General features: G+C 39.2%; 2 protein-coding genes across 2 annotated transcripts in view; both read right to left on the bottom strand.

The window, feature by feature from the left end:
- Positions 1 to 966: 966 nt before the first annotated feature.
- On the bottom strand, positions 967 to 13,480 carry LOC121510797 (interferon-induced, double-stranded RNA-activated protein kinase-like). The gene is made up of 16 exons (XM_041789017.1): positions 13,252 to 13,480; positions 12,747 to 12,885; positions 11,618 to 11,769; positions 11,427 to 11,550; positions 11,198 to 11,265; positions 11,032 to 11,110; positions 9,987 to 10,024; positions 9,807 to 9,894; positions 8,738 to 8,814; positions 8,515 to 8,634; positions 8,302 to 8,430; positions 8,013 to 8,217; positions 4,582 to 4,719; positions 4,308 to 4,409; positions 1,638 to 1,700; positions 967 to 1,309 (listed from the first exon to the last, which is right to left on the bottom strand). The coding sequence occupies exons 1-16, from the start codon at positions 13,356 to 13,358 to the stop codon at positions 1,193 to 1,195; spliced, it is 1,746 nt and encodes a 581-aa protein (XP_041644951.1). The 5' UTR covers positions 13,359 to 13,480; the 3' UTR covers positions 967 to 1,192.
- A 4,210-nt stretch (positions 13,481 to 17,690) lies between these two features.
- LOC121511321 (interferon-induced, double-stranded RNA-activated protein kinase-like) overlaps positions 17,691 to 22,306 on the bottom strand; it is a 29,909-nt gene continuing 25,293 nt past the window's right edge. Inside the window, exons 17-18 of the mRNA XM_041789957.1 lie at positions 18,655 to 18,717; positions 17,691 to 18,560 (exon numbers count right to left, since the gene is read on the bottom strand). Coding sequence (XP_041645891.1) covers positions 18,438 to 18,560; positions 18,655 to 18,717 — 186 coding nt within the window. The 3' untranslated portion in view covers positions 17,691 to 18,437. The remainder of the gene's footprint in view (positions 18,561 to 18,654; positions 18,718 to 22,306) is intronic.

Genomic DNA, 22,306 nt, shown 5'->3' with positions numbered 1-22,306 from the left:
AGCAAAACAACATAAAGATAAAGCTGATCAACAAAGTTTAAACTTAATGAAATAATCAGCAAAGAAAGAAACCCACAGACAATAACCTGATCAAATTTCATTAAAAATACAAACAAATAAAGTTAAAAAAAAAAAAAATCTGTTTTCTGGTGTGAACGTCAGAGTTAAATGTTGAGGTATGAAAGCCAAGTCAAAATCAAGTAGAGGCACCAGCAAATTCAGCAGAGCAAGTCTCAAATTCTCACATTTGTGACCAAAGCCAGATAAAGTTCCGGCAAGTCGGCATTCCTGTGGTTGAGAAAAATTGATACAAAGTCGTTTTCTTCAAAATGATCATTTTTCGTTTTTTCTCATTTTATGCAAGTCTGACATTTAAACTACTCATCCGATGAAAAAAGTAACACAAATGTGACATTTAAAAGCGTTAATTTTGTGTTTTAAAATGCCCTATTCTCGCAGTTGCTGCAAGGATATTGAGGGGAGGGGAAAGCGAAACTGCGGGGTGATAATTGGCCGCTCAGTCTGCCATTGTTCCCAGTTTCACCCATTGAGATGGACAATAACAAACACCGCATGGCTCAAACGCCACCCCCCTCGGCACGTATACAGCTCTTTCTGGTTATCACCTTTATCAACAAGCCTCAAGATGCACCCTGCAGCGGAGAAAAGTAGAAGAGAATATGAAGAAGCAGCAAGAATTATCAACAGACTTCGGACAACTTCAGGATCGCTCGACAGTGAAAGTTTGATGACGGCGGATTTCCTGTGGGAATATTTTGATGAGCGTCACCAGTCCGATTCAGAAGCTTGGTTTGGGTGGACTTTATGTAATTGTGGCTCTATTGTTCACGCCCATCTCCCGGCCTGCCTGAAGGTAGGAGACGTCCTGAAACTTTGAGCCTGTTTTTCTCAGAACAGACAGGAACTAGAAGTTAACATTCATATGAGCATATCTTTGTATAATATGATCAGATTAAGGTGTATGATACACCATTTGAAAGCTTGGAATCTACGCTTTCATAATGTGTAAAAACTCAAAAATGACCTCGGACGACTTGCAGGACTTTTTACCAGCTTTGGTCACATTTCTGATTTAAGATCCTATCAAATCATTTGTATTGATCCGTCCACCACAGTACTAAACCTAAGAGTAAATGAGAGGAGAGCATTTACAACCATCCCTCTCTGGTGATCAGACAGTTCTTTGTGCCTTGATTGCTTGAGCCATCGTCTCCAGCTGGGCTCTCACTGAGCTCGCTTCAGGTCGACCCTCTGGCCTCTCACACAGCATGGACTTGATGATTTCCATCTGCCAAAAAAACAAACCAAAACAACAATTAATAGATAAAAGCTTGACAAGAGAAATCTGTACATGTTCTAGAAGAGGTTGAGTCAAAGCCCACACCTTGATCCAATAGAGAATTTGTGGCTAACAATAAGTCAGAGCTGAGTCCATTCTCTGGGTTTGTTAGGGCCCAGCCAATGCAGTTCAAGTGTGCTTAAAAAACAGAACCTTTACCAGACCCACAATGAGAATCTTTCCTTGTTGACAGCAGAGAAACAACAAACCCTTACATGTTTTCAGGCATGCATTAAAGGTTGGACATGTTATTTCTAGTAAGAACGCTGTAATTGACCTCTTCAAAGAATCTCTGAGGAAACTCCGAGGGGAACTTCTGCTGTCTGGCATCTTCAAAAACCTGGTGTTCATGCAGAGATTAGAAGAAAGAACATATCAGTCAGTGTCAAATACTCCTGCAGTTCATTTATTCTGAATTGAATGTTGCTGAAGTACAAACCCCAAATCTAAAAAATAAAACAGAATACAAAAATACAGCACTAGACGACTTATTTATTGTTCAAATTATCATTTTCACTGTTATGAAAACACACACAAACTTTCTAAAGTTGCAACACGTTCTTGCTTTTCTTGGGTGTAAACCATGGCTGCTACTGGAGTGATAAGCTCAGACTTAGCCACAGCTACAGTTTTGTCAGTCCTTGACAACATTTCTTTATAAAAACAATGGCAAAGAGCCACACTGAAAGCTTTTCATGACGGATAAGATGGTTTCACTCTTCTCTGGGTCTGCTTCAGCATGGGGTTGTGATAATGATGATATTTTTACAATATTTTTGATGGGGTTTGCTGCCATAGCTGTTAGCTTGGATGTAGCTGTTGGAAAGCAGCAGTTTAATCTGAACTGGACCACATTTCTTTTTGAAACAAGAGCATAGAGCCACATTCAAAGCTTATCTATGCAGAGACAGAAAGAAATGTTTTCAAGGACTGACAAAACTGTAGCCGTGGCTAAGTCCGAGCTAATCACTCCACTAGCAGCCATTGTTTACACCCAAGAAAAGAAAAGACTGGGTAAGTTTCAGAATGACCAAAAACACACCTGGAGCATTCCACAGGTGAGTAGATTTATTGGTAACAGGTGATAGAATCATGATTGTTGTAAAAGGAGGAAATAGTAACAACGTTCCTTAGCATGCAACTGCAAGGAATTTAGAGATCTGACCACCTACAGTCCATAATATCATTGACAGATTCAAAGAATCTGGAGAAATCTCTGCATGTAGACGGCAAGGCTTAAAACCAATATTAGATGGCCACGACCTTTGACCCCGCCAGGAGGTGTTACATTAACAATGGCCATCATCCTGTGTTGATATTGCAATGTGGGCTCAGGAAATTAAGAGTCAATTGTGCAAGTCAAAGCAGTATAACAACAACATCCAGAGGCTCTGCCCACTTCTCTGGGTCCAAGCTTTTTAGAGATGGACTGACCTAAAACAGAAAAGTGTGCTGTGGTCTGATGAGTCCACATTTCAGATGTTGGTTAAAGAGGATTGTTAACAACACAGAGGTCAAACACCAGCGTCTGTGATGGTGTTGAGGTGCCCATGGTATGGGTCACTTACACATCTGTGAAGGCAGCATTAAAACTGAGAAGCACATACAGGTTTTAGAGTAAAATATGCTTCCATCTAGACACCTTTATAAGGATATTCCCTGCTTATTTCAGCGAGACAATGCCAAACTACAATCTTTACGAGCTAAAACAGCATGACTTCACAGTAAAAGAGGACGGGGCCTAGACTGGCGTGTATGAAGTCCAGACCTGTCTACCAAAATGTATCCATATGTGGCACAAAAAAACAATAGTTAAAACCCCACAATGCTGAGCAACTTTAGATGTACATCAAGCATGAATTAACCTGACACGCCACATGGACTGTTTCATATAACGACTGCATGGATATATTTCACATTAATCTAGGAAAGCTCCCATAGAAAGCAGTTTGGAAGGGCACGACTTTACAAAGAATTCTCATAAGGTGATTGGACAAATGTTCTGTCTGTCACATTCATGACGGGCCAATCGGAGCAACAAGACAAAATGAGGTAGCACGCATGCAATTCTCCTGAGCTGACAGTTTACCACTGCTGCATTCAATAAAATTCATGCCAAGGCCAGTTAGGAGACATGCTAAAACATCTTCTCTGCATAGACAAGCTTTTAGTGTGGCTCAATGCTCTTGTTTTAACAAAGAAATGTGGTCCAGTCCAGATCAAACTGATGCTTTCTTACTGCTACAGCTGAGCTAACAGCTAGTGGATACACCGGCAAACCCCACCCACCCGTAAAAATCGCACACCTGTGCTGAAGCAAACATAAAGAAGAGCGAAACCATCTTTTCGGCATGAAAAGCTTTCAGAGTCACTCTTGTTTTTATAAAGAAATGTTGTCAAGGACCGACAAAACTATAGCTGTGGCTAAGTCTGAGCTAATCACTCCACTAGCAGCCGTTGTTTATACTCACACATGCTACAGCTAACCCTTTCCCCGTAACTCTCACAAACTCATGCAGGTCGGCAGAAGAGCAAAGAAATGCTTCCCATCATGTAAAGTTTTTTTCTTTATCTCATACAGAAACGTAGTCCAATTCTGATAAAACCTGCGCGACAATACATCTGCGCTAATCACTGCACTGGCAGCAGCCATCAAACGGGTTTCAGTACAACTAAACCCCCAACATGGCTACCGCCTCGTTCTCTGTTAATGACGTTGATTGGCCCGAACAGTATTCGGTTTGGCACAAACGTCATAGATTAAAGCTTGTCAAGATTGGTTTGCCTGACGACAGAGATGAAGTCTGGCAAATCCATCTGCTTTGTAAGGGCTCCTGTCCCAGCTTTTCTGTCGCAGGCGTCAAGTTCAAAGTGTATTTATATAATTCATTTATATACTTTTATACATATACTTCCAAAAAACGATATGACATGATGATAGACTCACTTTTGCTCTTTCCATGCCAGTTGAGAGTTTCCAGAGGAGTTCCAAATAAATCAAGCCCAGAGAAAAAATGTCCACTTTTCGGTCATAATTCCTCCCAGTTTTCTGTAAAAGAAAGAAAACATTAACACACACAAAAAAAAATCAGAACTTTGGCCATCTAATGCTGTCTTCTCATTAAATATCATGGAAGATAAACTACCAAGCTCTATGGGTAAATGAAGCTTCAGCGGTTTTCTTTACCAGTGACTACGAGTTGTAACCAAAACTAGCTCACCTGTTCAGGTGCCATGTAATTTGGGGTTCCCTGTCCCACTGTTCTGTCCATCGAAGCATCATCTCTGGTGACCAGACCAAAGTCCCCGATCTTCAACTTTCTCCTTCTTCGGTCAATACCAAACAAGATGTTTGCAGGCTTACCGGAGGAAAAAAACATAACATATAATTCAGTTTTAATTTTGCTGATAAAACGATGACTAAAAATGTTTAACTACCATTTTTCAGACTAGACTAAGAGTAGCTAAAATAGATCTTTGATGATAAAACTCTGACTGTTAATTTTTTTTTTTTCTTTTTTTTTTTGTCAAGGAGAATAAACAAGATTAAAATGTAACCTCTGGATCATTGGACGTTCAAACTCCGTGATATTTCTCTACGGTGAGTATGACGGCCACAACACAAGGAGAGATTGGGAAAAGAGCATTCAAGGAATGCAAGCATCTCCAACAGTATATTTTATGTAAAGTAGAGCATTAATATGAGTTTTCAACATGTATTGTAATGTTACAATATAGCAAAAAAGTTCAGATGAATTAAATGTTTTGACTGAAAATAAGGAAGAACATTTATGATTTTTGTCGACTAAAATGAGACCACAACTAAAGTCCAGCTAGCTGGTGCTAGCAGTCTCACAATTAGTGAAATGGCGATCACCTGAGTGCAGTGAATCTGTCTCAAGTGACTGTAGTATAAAGACACCTGTGTCTGGAAAATTATTCAGTATTCCTGGTTACAATTACACTATGAAGGCAAAAGAACACTCCAAGCAACACAGAGAAAATGTTTCTAAAAAATATAAGTCAGGGGATGGGTACAAAAACATTTCCAAGAGTTCATCCCCCAGAGTTCAGTTAAATCCATCATGAAGAAATGAAGGAATATGTCACATGTGTAAATCTGCCTAGATCAGACCGTCCTCACAAACTGAGTGAGCGTGTAAGAAGGAGACTAGTGAGAGAGGCCACCAAGACACCTATGACTACTCTGAAGGAGTTCCAAGCTTCAACAGCTGAGATGGGAGACACTCTGCAGACAACAACTGTTGGCCGGGATCTTCACCAGTCAAAGCTTTACAGGAGAGTGGTAAAGAGAAAGACATTGTTGAAGAAAACTCAGATTCAATCTGGACTAGAGTTCAGCAGAAAGACTGTGGAAGACTCCATGGTCAAGTGAAAGAAAGTTCTTTGGTCTGATGTGACCAAACTGGAGCTTTTTGGCCATCAAACAAGACGGTAAACACTGAAAATCACCACAAACACACCATCCCCGCTGTGGAGCATGGTGGTGGCAGCATCATGCTGTGGGGATGCTTCTCAGCAGCCGGCCCTGGAAGGCTTGTAAAGGTAGAGGGTAAATATGGGAAAATCCTAGAGGACAATCTTGTTCCGCAAGAGAACTACTGCTTGGGAGAAGATTTACTTTCCAGTAGGGCGATGACTCGAAACATACAGAGAAAGCAACACAGGAATGGTTTAAAGACTACAAGGGGAATGTTCTGGAGTGGCCGAATCAAAGCCCAGACCTCAATCCAAGAGAGGATTAGTGGATGGACTTGAAAAGGGCTGTTCACACTGGATCTTTGGGCAACCTGACAGAGCTTGAGCAAAGCTACAAAACACTTGCCGTTTGCAAAATACTGCACATGAAAGATAAGTGGAACCAGAGCAAATGCAAACAATAGGGGTGTAAAGATACATGTATTCGTGGTGTATGGGCCTCTTGCTACGGTACAGACATGTATGGATATGGATACATGTGGAATGAAGCTCATACACAGACAGAAAACCAGAGAACAACTCACTGTCAAACTGTCCTGGCAACCACACAACCACAGCAAACGACAGCAACAGCCTGAATATTCCCAGATAACAGTGTCCAGTTCAGGAATCTGGAATATTCTGGAATATTCCCAGATATTAGTTCTGAAGTCCGTGTTGAAATTGGCAGCATAGATGCTAAGTAACATACTTAATACGCTAACTTACGGTAATAAGATCATGCGTTCAAGTTGGCCAGGAAATTTTAGTGTTTAAAGAACGGATATAAATATGTCAATATATCAATTAACCCTTTACCTACTGAGACTAAAAATGGCGATTTGGACATCTTTTGTTATTATGGCTGTAAAATAGTCAGGAAATGCCCTAAGTCTGAGAGCTTTGGTCCCTTTTCGCAGGAGTACTTGAACTTGACTTTTCAACATCTGGTTAATGATTATTGCACATTATATGGAATTGTCAGCAGTTTAAAACAAGAAAAACACAAAAACTGATTTGTTTTTCATGGCTTTTTTGAGAAGAAATTGTGTTATTGCTCATGAAGTTTTGATTTGACATTTGAAATGTGAACCTTTACATGTTTAGAACAACCACCAGTCATTTTTTGAGTCTAGGACTCTGGGTGTGCAAAACACAGTGCAAAAGATAACTATATACATAGGTGACAATTAGTGCAAATAAAGATGGAAAAATGCATTCTCAACATTCTCAAGTAACATATTGTTGTTGCACATGACAGACACGCACAAATGCCACTATCTAACGCTATTTTTTTAAAAAACAAAACACCACTCTCGCTCGCTCTCCTTTTACTCTCTTCCTTCACTCTCCTTTTCTCACTTGTCTTCTGCCAAAGCTGTCGTTTTCGCGGTGCTGTTCGACATTACTGTAATATATATATACCACACATCATATATTGCCGGAAAGCACAGATTCTCAGCTCTCTGTCAGCATTGGATTTTTTTTAGATTGAGAAAACTTTTGAGGAGTTACAGTGTTGAGAATCCATGCAGCGGTCTCGCAATACTTCTGGTATGGCTGCAAGCACTATAATGAACCATATATGTGCGCATGCCCACAATTCTCAGCTTTCCAATGCTGTTGGAATTTTTCTGATCGGACAAACTTTGACAGAGTTACGGTAATAATACTCCGGACATATAAAACACAGCGCCGGCGCCGGCTCAGTAGATAAAGGGTTAAAGTAACCTAGTAATTCAAAAATGTATTTGTTTAGTAATAGTTTACTAATATTTTTATTTATTGAAGACCTTTTGGAAGGAGATTGCAGCATTATTAATCATTTAAATGTAATTTATGCAGCCTATTTATTTTATACAATTTAATAAAACAAATAATAATAATAAATTCTATCATTTATTCACTTTAATTACCGTACCAAAAACATACCGAACTGTGAATTCAAAACCGGGGTATGTACCGAACCAAAATTTTTCCGTACCGTAACACCCCTAGTAAACAAGGTGAAAATCCTGTAGTCTTAGCTTTGTAGCAGTGTACTTGGACCTTCAAACTGATAAATGGACTATAAAACCCAGCCTTCATTCATTCATTCAATCATTCATTCATTCATTCATTCATTCATTCATTCAGGAATACCAGCTTTGAACAGTGAAGTTTTTGATTGTACCTTCAGGTCTCTGTGGATGTGGTTCATGGAGTGAATGTACTCGACTCCACTGAATAACTGTAGAGCAATGCTGAGGCTTTCTTCTCTTCTCTTACAGTCTGGCAGAGACTGATCGTTCTTCTCTCGAATCCAGTTTTCAAGGGTTTTGGTGTCACATAGCTCCATCTTAATGTAGAGGAACTTTGGAGGCGAGGTGTTGATGGACCTGCAAATATAAACATCACATAACTGTCTTTAAACTTGAAAAAAAAAAGAAAACTATTTAGGGTGTTTAGTACTTTGAACTTACTGGGGAGAGCGGTATATGCCGACTAAAGTGTCCCAGTGATATCCTTCATCCTCCTCCCAACATGTGTAGTATCTCACAACGTTCTGGTGTTGGAGGTCAGATAAAGTACGCACTTCTCGGAGAGATCTCCTGATCAGGAGTAAATTAGACAAACTGAGAATAACAAACACAAATGCTACACGGGAAACTACAGGCTTCTTTCTGCACACTTACCCCCCAGAACAGACAATCTTCACAGCAAAATTCTTGTCTTCTAATTTATCTCTCACTCTGAAAACACAACCGTAGAATCCACTGCTAATATTCTCGATGGAGTCAAAGTCTGTGGTAAACCTGTACGAAAGTAAAGCAATGCAATGTCTTACTGTTTCACAGAATGTTTCAATCATGTGAGTGTAAAAAGGTCAAATTCTGCAAATTTGTATATTTCCCTTACTTTGATGTGGTTGATGTCCCATTCTGAGTCTTTTTTTGTGGAGTGTCAAGGGTGCACCTTTCAAGACGATGGTTAATCTGAAGAGATAAAATCATGAGCAAATGCTAAATTAGCACATTTATATTGAATAACACAAGCAAATCTATTACCTGGATCCCCTCGGGTGCCCTAGTGTTTGAACAAATCAACACAGAAGAATGCTCTTGTATTCCCTTTTGGTAAATAAACACAAAAAGTGACAACATTTGCCAAAGTGCTCAATTTGGGTACAATAAAATATGACAAATTACCTCTTAAGTGCCCACTAAATTGGCAAAATTTGACAAAGTGCCCTCATTGGTGCCTTTCAAAGGTCACATATTATGCAAAATACACTTTTTCAGGCTTTTCTAACAAAAATATGTGTCCCTGGCTGGTCCACAATTCCCCCCAAGAATCAGAGGATCCCCCACAAGATGTCCTCTCAGTGGGTGAACCACATGTTCAACAGTGGAGATAACGCACTTCAGTGCCATGAGCTTTAATTAGTCTGTTTTTTTTTACGGAGGTGTGGTGGTTATAATCATAATAAAAATGTTCGATCTTATCTAGGATTTCTAATTATTTCTCTGTAAATCTTTAGCAATGATTTAAATGATGGCACTCCACTGCACACAGTAGGTGTCCTTTGTTTTTTGAATATTTTTGCCCCTGCGCCTCAAACATCCTGAATCCGAAGAGAAAAGCTACTTAAACAATGGGTGCTTGAGTCCATCCCTTGGATTACAACTTGTATGATCCATCTACTATCCCTGCCAGTGGCCCTAAAAGCAGCCTGATCCATCAGGAATTATCCCAGTTCTCCAGATCAGCCACTCCAGGCCTGCATCTTCCTTCATCTTTCTTTCTGCATTGACCTCTATCTCTTCCTGAATCCCCTTCTCTTTTTGCATCTCCTTTTCCTGCTTCTCTGCATCTTCCTCTTCTCTCTTTCTATGTCTTCCTACATTTCGATCCTCACTCTCTATACATCTCTCAAACATAGATTCATTTATTGATACCCCTGTAAGATGGGATTGGAAGTACAAACCTCATCCATAGAAGTGCTGGGTGAATTAGTGAACACTCCAGAGCTGTAATTATATTGCTGCATACTTGGTGATGATGAAGAACACTCCCTGAAGGAAACAATTAATAAAGCGTTTTATTATTGACAACAACAATCTTTTTAAATCAAAAAATGTTTAGACTGAAGCTGAATTTTTTTTACCTGCTTGATGCTCCATATTCAGACAACCTGGAGGACATCTGCAACAAAAAATGTCACTTTGCATTAGTTCAGAAAATGTTAGATGGGTTTTGGACAAGCGCTGTTGCCTCACAATAAGAAGGTTCCTGGTTTGGAGCCTTGTCTTTATTTTAGTGTCCATGATTTACAATTTTGTTGTCTTTTTTTGTTAAAGGTAAGTATAATAACCGTGTTGTACTCAACACCACAATATCCAAGACCAAGACTTGCCCAAGACCAGGACAAGACCTGGGGGTTGAGACCGAGTTAAGACCAAGACCATTAAAATCAATTTAAAAAACCATGACAAGGTTGAACAGTTAAAGAACATTCTCTCTCTAATTTAAGTTTTCTTTTTGATAAATTTGACAATAAAGATAAAAAAGAGGTGTCTGCAACCCTTTCAAAGCACAACATGCAAAAATCTCAAATCGTAAGAAATTTGTTTTAAAAATTCTAGTAAAAAATAAATCCTTGTATGTATTTAAAAGCCACTGACAAGTCCAGAATTATTTTAAATATCTGAAAATGAGATGTTTATCTAGATTTGTCAGGTAAAGGAGGCCTAAAGTAAGTGTTCAGAGGGATTTCTGACTAGAAACAAGATGGACCGAGTTTTTGCTGGTGTAGCTGTTTGTTGTTTTAGCAAGTGCTTCTCCTAGCAGATCAGTGCTGGTCTGGACTGGTCTTCATGGAAAATCCAGAGTCCGGCCAGGCTGAGACTGAGACAAGACCGAGTAAAAAAGGTCTTGAGTCCAAGACAAGACCAAGACATTCAAAGTGTGGTCTTGAGACCGGTCTCAAGACCAAGACCATTCTTGAATACTACAACACTAATGATAGCATTATTTCAGAATAAATGGAGCTTTGATTTGTTACATTTACACCACTTTTTTAATGTCATGTTTATCCACAAATATGGATCCCAAAATGTCCTATCTTGGTGTAACAATTCTGCTGCAGGCTTTAATCATAAGTGTGGATATCAGCAAGTGTGGAAAATTCCAATGATGTTGAAAGACCTCACCTGAGCCCCGGAAGAGTTTGAATCCTTGAAAACCACCCGCTCACTCGAGCTTGTTGTCGTGCTCTGTGATGATTTTTCACTGAAATGATACAAGAAGAGACATGAGTACAGATATTTTAATGTTTATGACATGCTGTCCTTTCCTGTGTGATGCATCATGTTTTACCGTGGAGCTGATCGTGCCGACAACTTTGGTGAGGCTCCATCTGTAGGTACTGTTGATGTGGTCAGCATCTAAAAAACAAATATAAAGTGAGTGATCGCTCTAAGAACACACCCAAAGCCAAAAAGAAACCTAAAGAAGAAGAGACCAATTCTAGGAACACTCTGACATTTCTAGGAAGTCTGACTGTGATGTTCAATAATACATCCCTGACACAGTTTGTAGAACTCACCTCTGTGTTTCTGATACCAGATATCTCATCGTGAACGATCTTGGCTGCCTTCTCTTTAGCCTCCCTCTTTGTGGCCCCGCTGGCGGCTGGATACTCTTTATCACCAACCATGAAGTAACAGCATCTGACAGCACACAAATGTTAGTGGACGTTCTTTAAATGATGGCTCAAGACACGATTAGGAGACTTACTGAGTGGCAAAATTGGCTCCCACTCCCATTGACTCCACAGCCCGAACAGACAGCCAGTTCTTCTGACCGTACTCGTTCAGCCAGCAGATGTAGTTCAGGTTTCTGGGACTCTGGAGAACTGCTGCAGTAGAAGTGTTTGCTGTATTTACTGTCTGTGAGAAAAGAAGCAAAAGTCAAAAAAAAAAATGAAAGTGTGAGACATTTAAAGAAGTGAGGAGTGCTATAGCGGCTGCACAGAGGAGCAGTAATTAGGAGTGGTTAGAGCTTTTCCACAGAGATCATTTTGTTTATGAACGAGTATTTGTACAAGATTTCACTGTTTTTGTCTGGACTTTCTTACATAAACAATGGGTGAACAACAGATATGGAGGGTCCTGTACCGGAATTTGCCTCAGGCCCAAAAATGGCCACTGGATGCATGTACTAAAGTGCAGCCATTTAGTATTTATTACCCAAAATGCATCACTAATATAAAATACAGTTGTACCAGCCTTGTGACTGACTGGCAACCACCCAAGGGTGTTCTTCGCCCCTCATCCGATCACTGCTGGGTTCCAGCCCAGCCCTGCCACGACCCTGAGTGTGATAAGTGATTTACGGTAGGTAATGGATGGACGGTAGAGTGCCATAGAGATCACTGTTGTTGGGTCATAACCTCTTATCTTCAAAATCACCACTTTTAATGGAAGGAAATGGCCAAAGTCTGCATCTTTTCACCCTTTTATCAATTTTATAAATCAATCATGGGCAATATAATTTGGCCATTTTTTTTACTACAAGCAGAAACCTCTTTAGTCAAAGGGAAAACGGAGTTCTTTAAAGTAATGCCAAATTCTCTTCCCAGCACTGTTTAGACCTATCCACACAGACTCAGTGCTGTGACTGCAGCAAAAGGTGACTCTACTGAATACGGACTGACTAGAATACTTTCTGTAAAACCAAATTTATGGTAATAAGTGTTTAAACATATACAAAGCATTTCTATTTTGCAGGGTTAAAAAAAAATACATTCTCATTTTGGCCACAATTTTCTTGAAGTCTCCCTTTAAACCCTTTGGTGGAGAGATGCATTTAGCCCCTTTATAAACTAATCTAGTGATTTTTCACAAGATAAAAAGAGGAATCTTACTGCGTTGTTGGTGATCTGAGTGTCCTCTTCCATCAAGCATGCCAGGGCACTTTTAGCTGCATCCTGCTTTGCGTCCTTCTTGGTCTTCCCTTCTCCTTGAGGACAAGGTTTACCGTCTACAACAGCTCTCATGGAGAATCTGTGGAAAAACAGTCATGTCTGTAATACTGGTAGTTTTACTGAGCAGGTGTAGTTCCAATGAATAGCTTCTTGGAGGTGCTAAAAATCCATGATGTCCCTGATGTTCACATACTCATGTTTAAATGCAGACAGGGTTTTATTATTTGTATAATTCTAAAAGATTATTTAGGGTCTTTTGCCTTTATTTTGAAATGATAGCTGAAGAGGAACATGAAATATTGGGATAAGACACATTTCTTTCTCATTAATGAGTTTTCTAATAAAGCTACAATCAAAATGACACATATGAAGTGACAAAATTAAAAATTAAACCTTCAGAGATTAATCCAGATTACTGCCAAAGGTTAAAACAATCTAAACTCACGTTTTATTGTGGTCAGGACCGTCAGAGCCCAGGAAGTCATAGCTGAGCAGAATTTTGTTTTTCTGCGCGTATTCATTCAGTCTAGCGACGAAGTTTCCAGCATCCATGAGAGTGACGACAATGATGGAAATTTACGGAATAAAACGGACGAAATAGAGGAATATTTTCTCCTCTGCGGCTCCCCCCGCTTGTGTCCCAGCTCTGTTTCCACACCAGCTCCCTTTATAGACTCCTGAGTTTCGATTTCAAGTCTGTTCACGTTTTCAAAATTAATGAAACTGAAACTCCTCTACCGATGATGAATTTAAGCTCATATCAGTGATCAGGTCATTTGGTGCGACTCAGCAGAAAGAGTCGGATCCTTTAGCTCCCAAACGACTCTTAATGAAGCACCACATCTGGATCTAATGATGCTTCTGCATCTGTTTTCCGTTTCAGATTACTCAGTATTTACATATTAGTTATTCATTATTTGTATCTGAATAGTGATACATAGGCTATACACAAGTGGTGGGAACTTCAGCTCTTTTCAGTGATTGGATCATTTTGATTGGATCAGGACTAAAGTTCAACATCTGGATTTTTTAGTGTGAGGTACTGACCATGTATTTGAGTGTATTAAATCACATATAAATCCATATATCATTACACTTTATGCCACTTCCTGCCTTTGGTTCGCAAGTTGGTCCGCTTTGCTTTCACACCTCTATCGAACCACACCAGGGTTGGTTTGAAAGCGGACTGAGGCCCCTGTTTTTAAGCGGACCAGAATCCACTTGTTTGGTCCACACCGGAGTACGTGTGAGATTTCACACCACTCCAAACAAACCAGGCTATTCAGGAAAACGGACCAGATTTCGTTTAAAGTGGACCAAACGGCTTTGGTGTGAATGTGCCCTAAGCTTACTGGTTTCCATAATCCAGCAGTGGTTGTATTTACATGATTTTGACATGTTTCCGGTGCGTACCTTTGAGGACTTAAATCCATCCATCTCCCTCAGTTTACCTGAGGTCAGGCAGCAGACAAAGCAAGTCCACCCAGCTGTCCCTCTCCCCATCAACACTTTCCAGTTCTTCCTGAGGGATTCCAGGCCAGATGGCATATAAACTGAGCACAGAAAGTAAGGAAATTTGTGTTTGGTAGGTTATTTCTTTGTTGTAACAATGCTTCTTGGCAATAAATCATATAACATTGAAAAGCATGTTTGTTACCCTTTTAAATGGTGCCAAATTTCTAAGGATCATGCATTTGTGGGAAGAGCAGCAGAGTTGAGCATGTGGGTTGCACCTATGAAAAATTTGCCAAATCTTCTTTGCCAGTGCCAAACAGCCTTTTTGCTATTGCTACTGACTCTTGTTTTGAGCCTCTGGTACCCCCAGGTGCTGCCAATCAGATGCCTGATTGGCACCTGACTGGCAGCACTTGTAAAAATGGGCCCTGCTACAGCGGTCAGTAGGTGTCTTCTTCAAGTTTGACTGATCTGGATAGGGACTGCACGACAGGGCAACTTCAAGCTGGTTTTTCCACAAAACAAAGTTGCAGCATTATTTGGAGCAAGCCCTAGCCAAGTCCATGGAACAGGGGATGTCAGAGGCAGGCCAAGAAGTGGGCGCTCCAAGAAGACTGTTTCCTAACCCTGTCAGCACTTCGGAACTGTAGGCCGTCTTCTACAGAAGACTGTCAGAATTAGCTGTTTGGTTTTTGAAGAGAAGATTTGGCAAATTCTTCATGGACACATACTCAGCTCTGCTGCTCATCCCACAAATGCATGTTCCTTACAAATGTGGCTTCATGTAAAAGGGAAATAAACAGGCTTTCCAACAGTACAAGAATTAGTGACAAGAAGCATTACCAAGACAAAGAAATAATCTCCCAAACACACATTTTCTTATTTTTTGTGCTAAGTTTTGATATTTTAGTGCAGAAATCCAGCATACTGTATCTCTAAATGAACATTTAACTAAATCAGACATCAGAAAAGAGACATTTCCTTTTTTAAATAACTTTATCCAGCTTTAAGGTATGAAAGTGGAAACTTGTGTGACAAAACTAAACATAGCATATCAACATCTGAGTTTTCTTTTCCTTAGCCAGGAAACAAAAATAAACAAGAAAGAAATATATACAATATTGGCGCTTGACACAAAAACATAGGAGACCATCAATAACAATTTTAATCCAAAGTAATGCTATTATAATTAGCATCTAATCTCCTGGGTGCAAAAATGCCCTCAGTGCACTCAATACAATACTCAGACAGATATCAGAAGATGTTTTCCCTTTTTAAGGTGTTTAAGAGCAAGTAAATAAATAACATAACCACAATGAGACTTATTTCTTATGTACAGAATCTAGCAACTGAGCCTCCTAAGGAGTGTTTAGTCTTTTCCAATGGTAAAAAAGACACTAAATGAGACAGTCAGGACGTGTTTGATACCGGTTCAGACTTTTCCACTGTAGCATTAATGTCTGCAAGCAAAGGCAACAGCATCAGTCTTTCCTCAGTGAGGATAATAGGCACAGTGGGACCCCACAAAACAGAAATCAGAGGACGGGATTTCAGTGGAAAAAGGTTTGATTTCAAAAAATGAAAAAGAGTAGTGGCCCCAATCCTCTTCTGTAATTAGGACTGTGATGCTGCCAGTGCAAGTAGGGTTGTTCCTGTGGCACCTAGTTTATGTGTTCCTATGGTTGACTTTTTATTACAGTAGCAGCCAGTGTAGTGATAATATATTCTGAGACTCAGCTTCAGGTACTTCAGTTTATATTTAACAAATAGTGCATTTAAACCACCTTCTCTTTAGTCATTTCCATGTTACAGCTTAACGCTGAAGATCCTGCATGGAGATCAGAAAGTTTCAGAAGGATTTAACGGAAGCCTCTCTTCGAAACATAAGGAGTTTTTTTTGCAAACTCCAAGCAGACTTTCAAGCGTTTCATGAGCAACCATTGGGATCTTGTTCAACTCTCTAACTATGGCTTTTTACTAGCTGTAGCACCAACATGAAGTTAAAAAAAAGTCAAAGGGGTCTGAACACTTTCAGAATGAGCAGTACATGGAGACCCGGTCAGAGGTATGTAGCAAAAATAACTTTCTACTATTTGGCTTTTGTTTGAGGTTTGCAGCATTTTTACCTTTGCATAGAAGTTAAGGAAGCCTAGAAATCTTTGGGAATGTGTGGAAAATTGTGCTTAGGTTACCCACGCAAAAGGTCCATGTACTCTTAAGGCTGGCATGAAGAGATATTTCACCCTTAGAGGGCCATTTTGTAGCTTTTTTGGTCATTATTTGTTTTCTATTTTGAAATTGTTTTGACTGTGTTAATGCTAACAACATGCCTTTTTGGAGGGTACGTGCGTAACAGAACCTGCAACAAGTCAGTGACAAGCTTTGTAAACTTTCCCACTGAAACCCAATAAAATAAGAATTTTAATCTTCCAGCCATCGAAGTAAAACAAAAACAGAATTTTATGTATAAAAAGAGAGATGAACAGTGGGGTGACATGAGCTGTCCTGAGTTGGCTGAGGACCAGACGTGCTGCTGCGTTCTGGATCATCATCAGGTTTAAACGTGCATTCAGTAGTCAGTGCGGGATATAGAGGCCACATGAACCTTGAAGGTTAGCTGGTTATCAATCAGATTTTGGGCAGACTTCACGGGCATGAGTTTTGATTGGCTGGAATGCTAATAAGCTCAGTCTTGGACAGGTTGAGCTTAAGGTGACATTCCCTTGTGTTTTAAAAGTACCAGCAAGGCAGGGTGAGAGCCGAGCTGAGACAGTTCTGTTATTTGGTGGGAAGGATAGGAAAAGCTGGGTATCTTCTGCATAGCAGTAATAAGAAAAGCTATGGGAGTCGATGATTGCACCAAGCAAGGTGGTGAATATTGACAAAAGGAGGGGACCAAGCACTGACCTTTGATAAGCATGGACCCTGTTGATAAGCCATGGACACTCCTCCACTCAATGATACTCTAAAACAGTGTTACTCAACCCTGCTCGACCAAGAGCCAAAATTTTGAAAAAAAGCTTTGCAAGAGCCACAATCTAAGTGGTGAAAAGTGGCAAAAACAGCTTGAAGTAGCAATAAAAATACATTAAAGGCAGTCAAAATGCAGCAAGAATGGGTGAAAAGGGGTGAAAATGGGAATAAAAAGTGGAAAAATGGTCAGAAATAAGCAAAAAAATGGGTAAGAAGTGACCAAAAATGAGTTACAGGTGGCAAAAAATGGTCCAAAAGTGGCAAAATCATGGCAAAAATAATGAGTGAAAAGTGGCTAAAATGGGCAAAAATCAGTCAATATGGGCAAAAGATAGGAAACAAGTGGTATTTAATGGCAAAAGGTAGCTCAAATGGGCAAAAAGTGGTAAAAAATGGTGAAAAAGGGCCAAAATGGGGAAAAAATGGCAAACAGAGGAGGCAGAAAATTTGGGAAAAAAGGAAAACAAGTGTTATTTAATAGCAAAAGGTAGCTTATTTGGACGAAAAGTGGCAAAAATGGTGAGTATCACTGCTCTAAAAGACCTCCCTGTGAGGTAGGACTTGGACCACTGGTGGGCAGACCCTGAGATACCAAGTCAGGGAGTGTGGAGAGGAGGATTTGGTGGTTGACTGTGTCAAAGGCAGCAGACAGATCCAGCAGAAAAAGAACTGAGGATGGACCAGCTAGCCTTTTAAGGCCTTAAAATTCAAATGTGAAATTACAGACTTTTCAAGATTCTGCAGGAACCCTGTTTCATTACAGCTGTACAACATCTAAATATACTCTAACACAGGGGTGTCAAACTCGAGGCCTGGGGGCCAAATCTGGCCCATGGTACTGTTATACCCAGTTCGTAAGATCATATTATATTTTTATTATAACTGGCCCACAGGTATGAGGTCTGCAGATTTCTCCCAGTATAAAAAGTCAAATTTAACCTTGATGATTTGAAATGTCCTTGTTAAGTCATAAAAATCTGGAGTAAAATAAATACATGGCTGTGTCAGTTAGGGAATGTTCACACATTTAAGTATCTGTAACCTGCTTGCTCCTTAAATGTCAATATTCAAACCATTACTCCAGCTGATAGAAATGATTGTTGACACTCCCTTCAAGTTAAGAAACTGCTCTGTACCCAAGCTCCAGCAGGCTGATAAGGCCTCTCTCTTCAGTGCTTTTTAACAAACGTCCATCTTTGCTAATCAGTTGGATCGTGGTTTTTGATCCATCAGTCTTGCAGACACCTCCTCCAGGGCAGTCACCACTTCCTCCGCTTCAGGTCGATTTTGTGGTTTCTCATCCAGCATCGGCTTGATGATTTGCATCTGTTGACGAGAAATTTGTACCCACAGGAACACAGTTATCTAACGGATTTCTCCGACAACTATTTATAGGTAAGATAAGAATGTTAGGACTTACCATTGGTAAAAAATCCTGGGGGAAATCTTTGGGAAGCTTCCCGCCTCTGGCAGCTTTGAAAACCTGCAATTCATAAAGAAAGGAAATAAATAAAAACACATAGAAGTTAGTTTAAAAAAGGTGTCATCAACTACAGCTGTACCTTAAATGGGCAGTTTGGGGGCTGAACTTTTAAATAAATCAAAACCATTTTTTAAATGGTCTTATTAATTTTTTTAACAGATCATTTTCTTTTGAATGTATGCCATTTTTAGGCTCTTAAAGTGAGATTAGTTGCTATATTGCAAACAAGCTAATATGCTGTGTAGTGATATATGAGAAACCTAAGCAGGAAAAATGCACTCCCAAAATGTCTGAAGCTGAATGTTTATTTTGGGAGTCATTAAAAAAAAGATACCAGAATTACCACAGCATATTTTTATCTCTGCAAGTTTTGAATTTGATAATGTTCTGGGGGACGGATTGGTAGATATGGGGGGCCTGATGTGGCCCCTGGGCTGCCAGTTGATGATCACTGATATAGAATAACCTTTACCAGTATAAAGTTATTTACAGAATATCACCTTTGTTTAAAAGAGCTAAGCCGACATACTGTGGTTCCACTGCGGTACGACAAAGAAGTGGGAAGTAATAAAAGACTTGACTATTCCAACAATGTAAAACTTTTTGACCATATAGTACTAGGGCTGGGAAATTAATCACAAATTAGATTAATTCCACTGCATGAAAAAGAGGTTCCCAACAATTCTCGGCCCTGTGACTTTCCAGGGAACTTCAAACATTCCAACTTTTCACAGGAATTCATGGCAAGCCCCGAAAACTGCCAGAAAATGCCAGAAACAGACGTAGAGTTGCAGTTTCAAACTGAGAAAGGTCCACCTCCTGTCCCTGTGCCTGGGTAGTATTTCATGTGTAAATGACATAGCTCTTAGGGATTCCTAATATGACCTGCTGCAATTTACAACTCACAGAGGTTGCAAAGTTCCTTCAACTTGAAATGTGTCAAAATACCAGCTTGATATATTCATTTCTACAGCAGCAGAGATTTTATGCACATTCTGCAAACATTTAAGCGTCAACACCGCAAAGCTTCACCTTCTCCACCCCAGCCTCCTCCTTTATAGCTTAAAGCTTGTTACACCATCACATTTAGATTAATGCTACTATTGATTAATTTCTTCAGAATAATTTCATTGTTTTAAGTGGGCGTTGTCATAAATGTATCTGTCCATATGGAGGTTTCTAGCCATGTGCTCCCTGGAAGTCAAAGCATGCTGCTTGACTAACCCAGGGAGCATCTTTAGAGCAGAGCCTTCTCTGCCAAGTAAAACTGTAAATGCATTTTGCAATAAAATGGTTAAATGATGAGTGTGTTCCTGACTAAATGTAGGTTATAATATAGAATGATTTATTGCTTAAATTTGTTGAAAAATACATGTGATGAGGAACCTCATAATATTAACCTTTTAAAGCCTGAAAACACAAATTATAGCCAGAAAATTCTAACTTTTTGGAACTGAAATGTTTATCTCACTTTCTAATGAAATACAAAAAAAATCTAAATTTCCATAAAATTCAACATTTTTTTTTAATCTCATTTGATACATTAGGTGTTTTTGGTAATTGATAATCCACTTAAGGGCATTTTTATCATTTATCATATTGAGATATTCAGAATTTTCTTTTAGTAATTTATGATCATTTTGATTAGATAGAAGATCAACAATGGGTTAAAATGTTTTTTTGTTTTTTTTTTTGAGAATGAGACTGTTTGTGTCTTACCGTTCTCACAGTCTGTCACAGTAGGAGGGAAACTGAAAGTACACTGTTTCGTTAAAGTCACCTCTTCCAGAGGTAATTTTAGCCTAGGTCATCTAATCCTCTTATGTTAAATAACTGACAGCATTATTTGTAGGTCAGAGGTCATCTATTTTCAAAACTTTTTGTGTGGATGGAATGGTTGATAAATATCATATACCCTAGATTTCATTCAGTTTTTTCTGTCTCCTGAAAAGTTTATGACTTAGGTCATTATTTTAGGAAGGTGCCAATATTTAATGTTCCTTATATTGTTGTTGTGGGTCAAATTTCACTTGCATATTGTTCCTGATGTTTGAAAACAGATTTACAGGTCTATTTTAATGTGGCCAATTTCAATAGTGTTTATTTTAATTATCACGTGTTGACAGTGTTTCATTTCCCAGTAGTCTAGAGTTGGAGTAGACCTTAAACATTCAGGTATTTTGCCAACAAAGGCTCAGGTTACGAGTTGTTTTAAGAAGTGTAAACCTGAATGTTAATGTCTGTGGGAAGATACACAACAGGGCTAACCTATAAATGATTTTCTGACTTTTATAAACTTTCAGGTCATGTACCCAGCCATTGGTAAACTGTACATGGGCTTCCAGAGATCCAAATCTGGTTAACCCTTAGAGCTCATCCCTTTATAAATCACTTGGTAATGTTTGAACCATAGGCACTGTTTTTTTTTTGTTTTTTTTTCTTAAAGCTCTCCATTGTGCCTTTCTAATCATGTCTTGCATTCATTCATAGCTCTTACAGAACATTTTCTAGTGAGCCCAGAACTTTGCTGACTTTCGGGGGTCTCTGAGGACGTTGTTGTCGTAAATAACAAGATTATAACTTTTTTTTATTACTTTCTAACCATAAGTCATAGAGACTTACTCTTTTTTTCCTCTGAAAGCTGACTTTCTTATTGTTCGTTTGCTACTTCATGCCTCCGTAGCCCCGAAGGACACTGTTCGAGCGAGCCTGGAACTTCAGTGATTTTTAAGGGTCTTTACAAATTGAATCCGATAATTGAATTAGATCCAATAATAAACGTCTTTTTGTCCATGTTTAATCCATTTTCAATCACTTACTTCGGCTTTTTGCCCAGGCCACTGCCATGTTGTTTATCGCAATGAATTGTGGGAGGTGTAGTCAACCAGTTGAGTCTCTACTGATTTAAGGAATGGCAAAAAAGCGCATGGACTTTTCTTTGTATATATGTAGATATTTTGAAAACCGTTAGTCACAAAATGTTTATTTTTTTCACTGTTGTATCCCCAAGAGATGGGGGAACAAGTATGTGCAAAGAAAAGGCTTAATCACAAATGTTTTCTGTGTGTTATAAATAAAAATCTCTGAGTTTCAAATTCCAATCATTTTTTTTTCTTTTGTCTTTAGAGTCCTATAACTTTTAAAAACTTAAGTGACATTACTGTAGCAGATATATTCTTAAAGCCCAGGTTGACGTGGGAAAAAAGGATGTATAGACCTTGACTGTGCACCACAGGGTTGATGTTTTACAAGCTTTTTAAGACAAAAAGTCCAGACGAGACATGATGGCGAAAAAAATAGCTGTGAGCTCCAAGAGTTGACTGGGCAGCACTTAAAGCAGATATGAGGAAGCTAAAAATTCTTGGAACCGTAAGAGGAAGCAAGGTGTCCAGGTCCTGAAGCGAGTCTTCTTTTGGCACTCCCTTTGGGTCTAAATTTCCGATAATATCAGTCTCTTTGCATCAGGTATAAGTTTGCCTCTGTACGAACCACTTTCTTTTAAACTGCATTTTAGCATTATAAGACAGGGTATATGCAGAAATCTTGAAGTTAATTTTAATACCTTTTTAAGACTTTATCAAGACCTTCT

Source organism: Cheilinus undulatus, linkage group 6, assembly GCF_018320785.1.
Source record: "Cheilinus undulatus linkage group 6, ASM1832078v1, whole genome shotgun sequence".
NCBI classification, from domain to species: Eukaryota; Metazoa; Chordata; class Actinopteri; order Labriformes; family Labridae; genus Cheilinus; species Cheilinus undulatus.
Note: the sequence above shows the minus strand (reverse complement) of the source record. Positions and strands in the feature narration are given on the sequence as shown.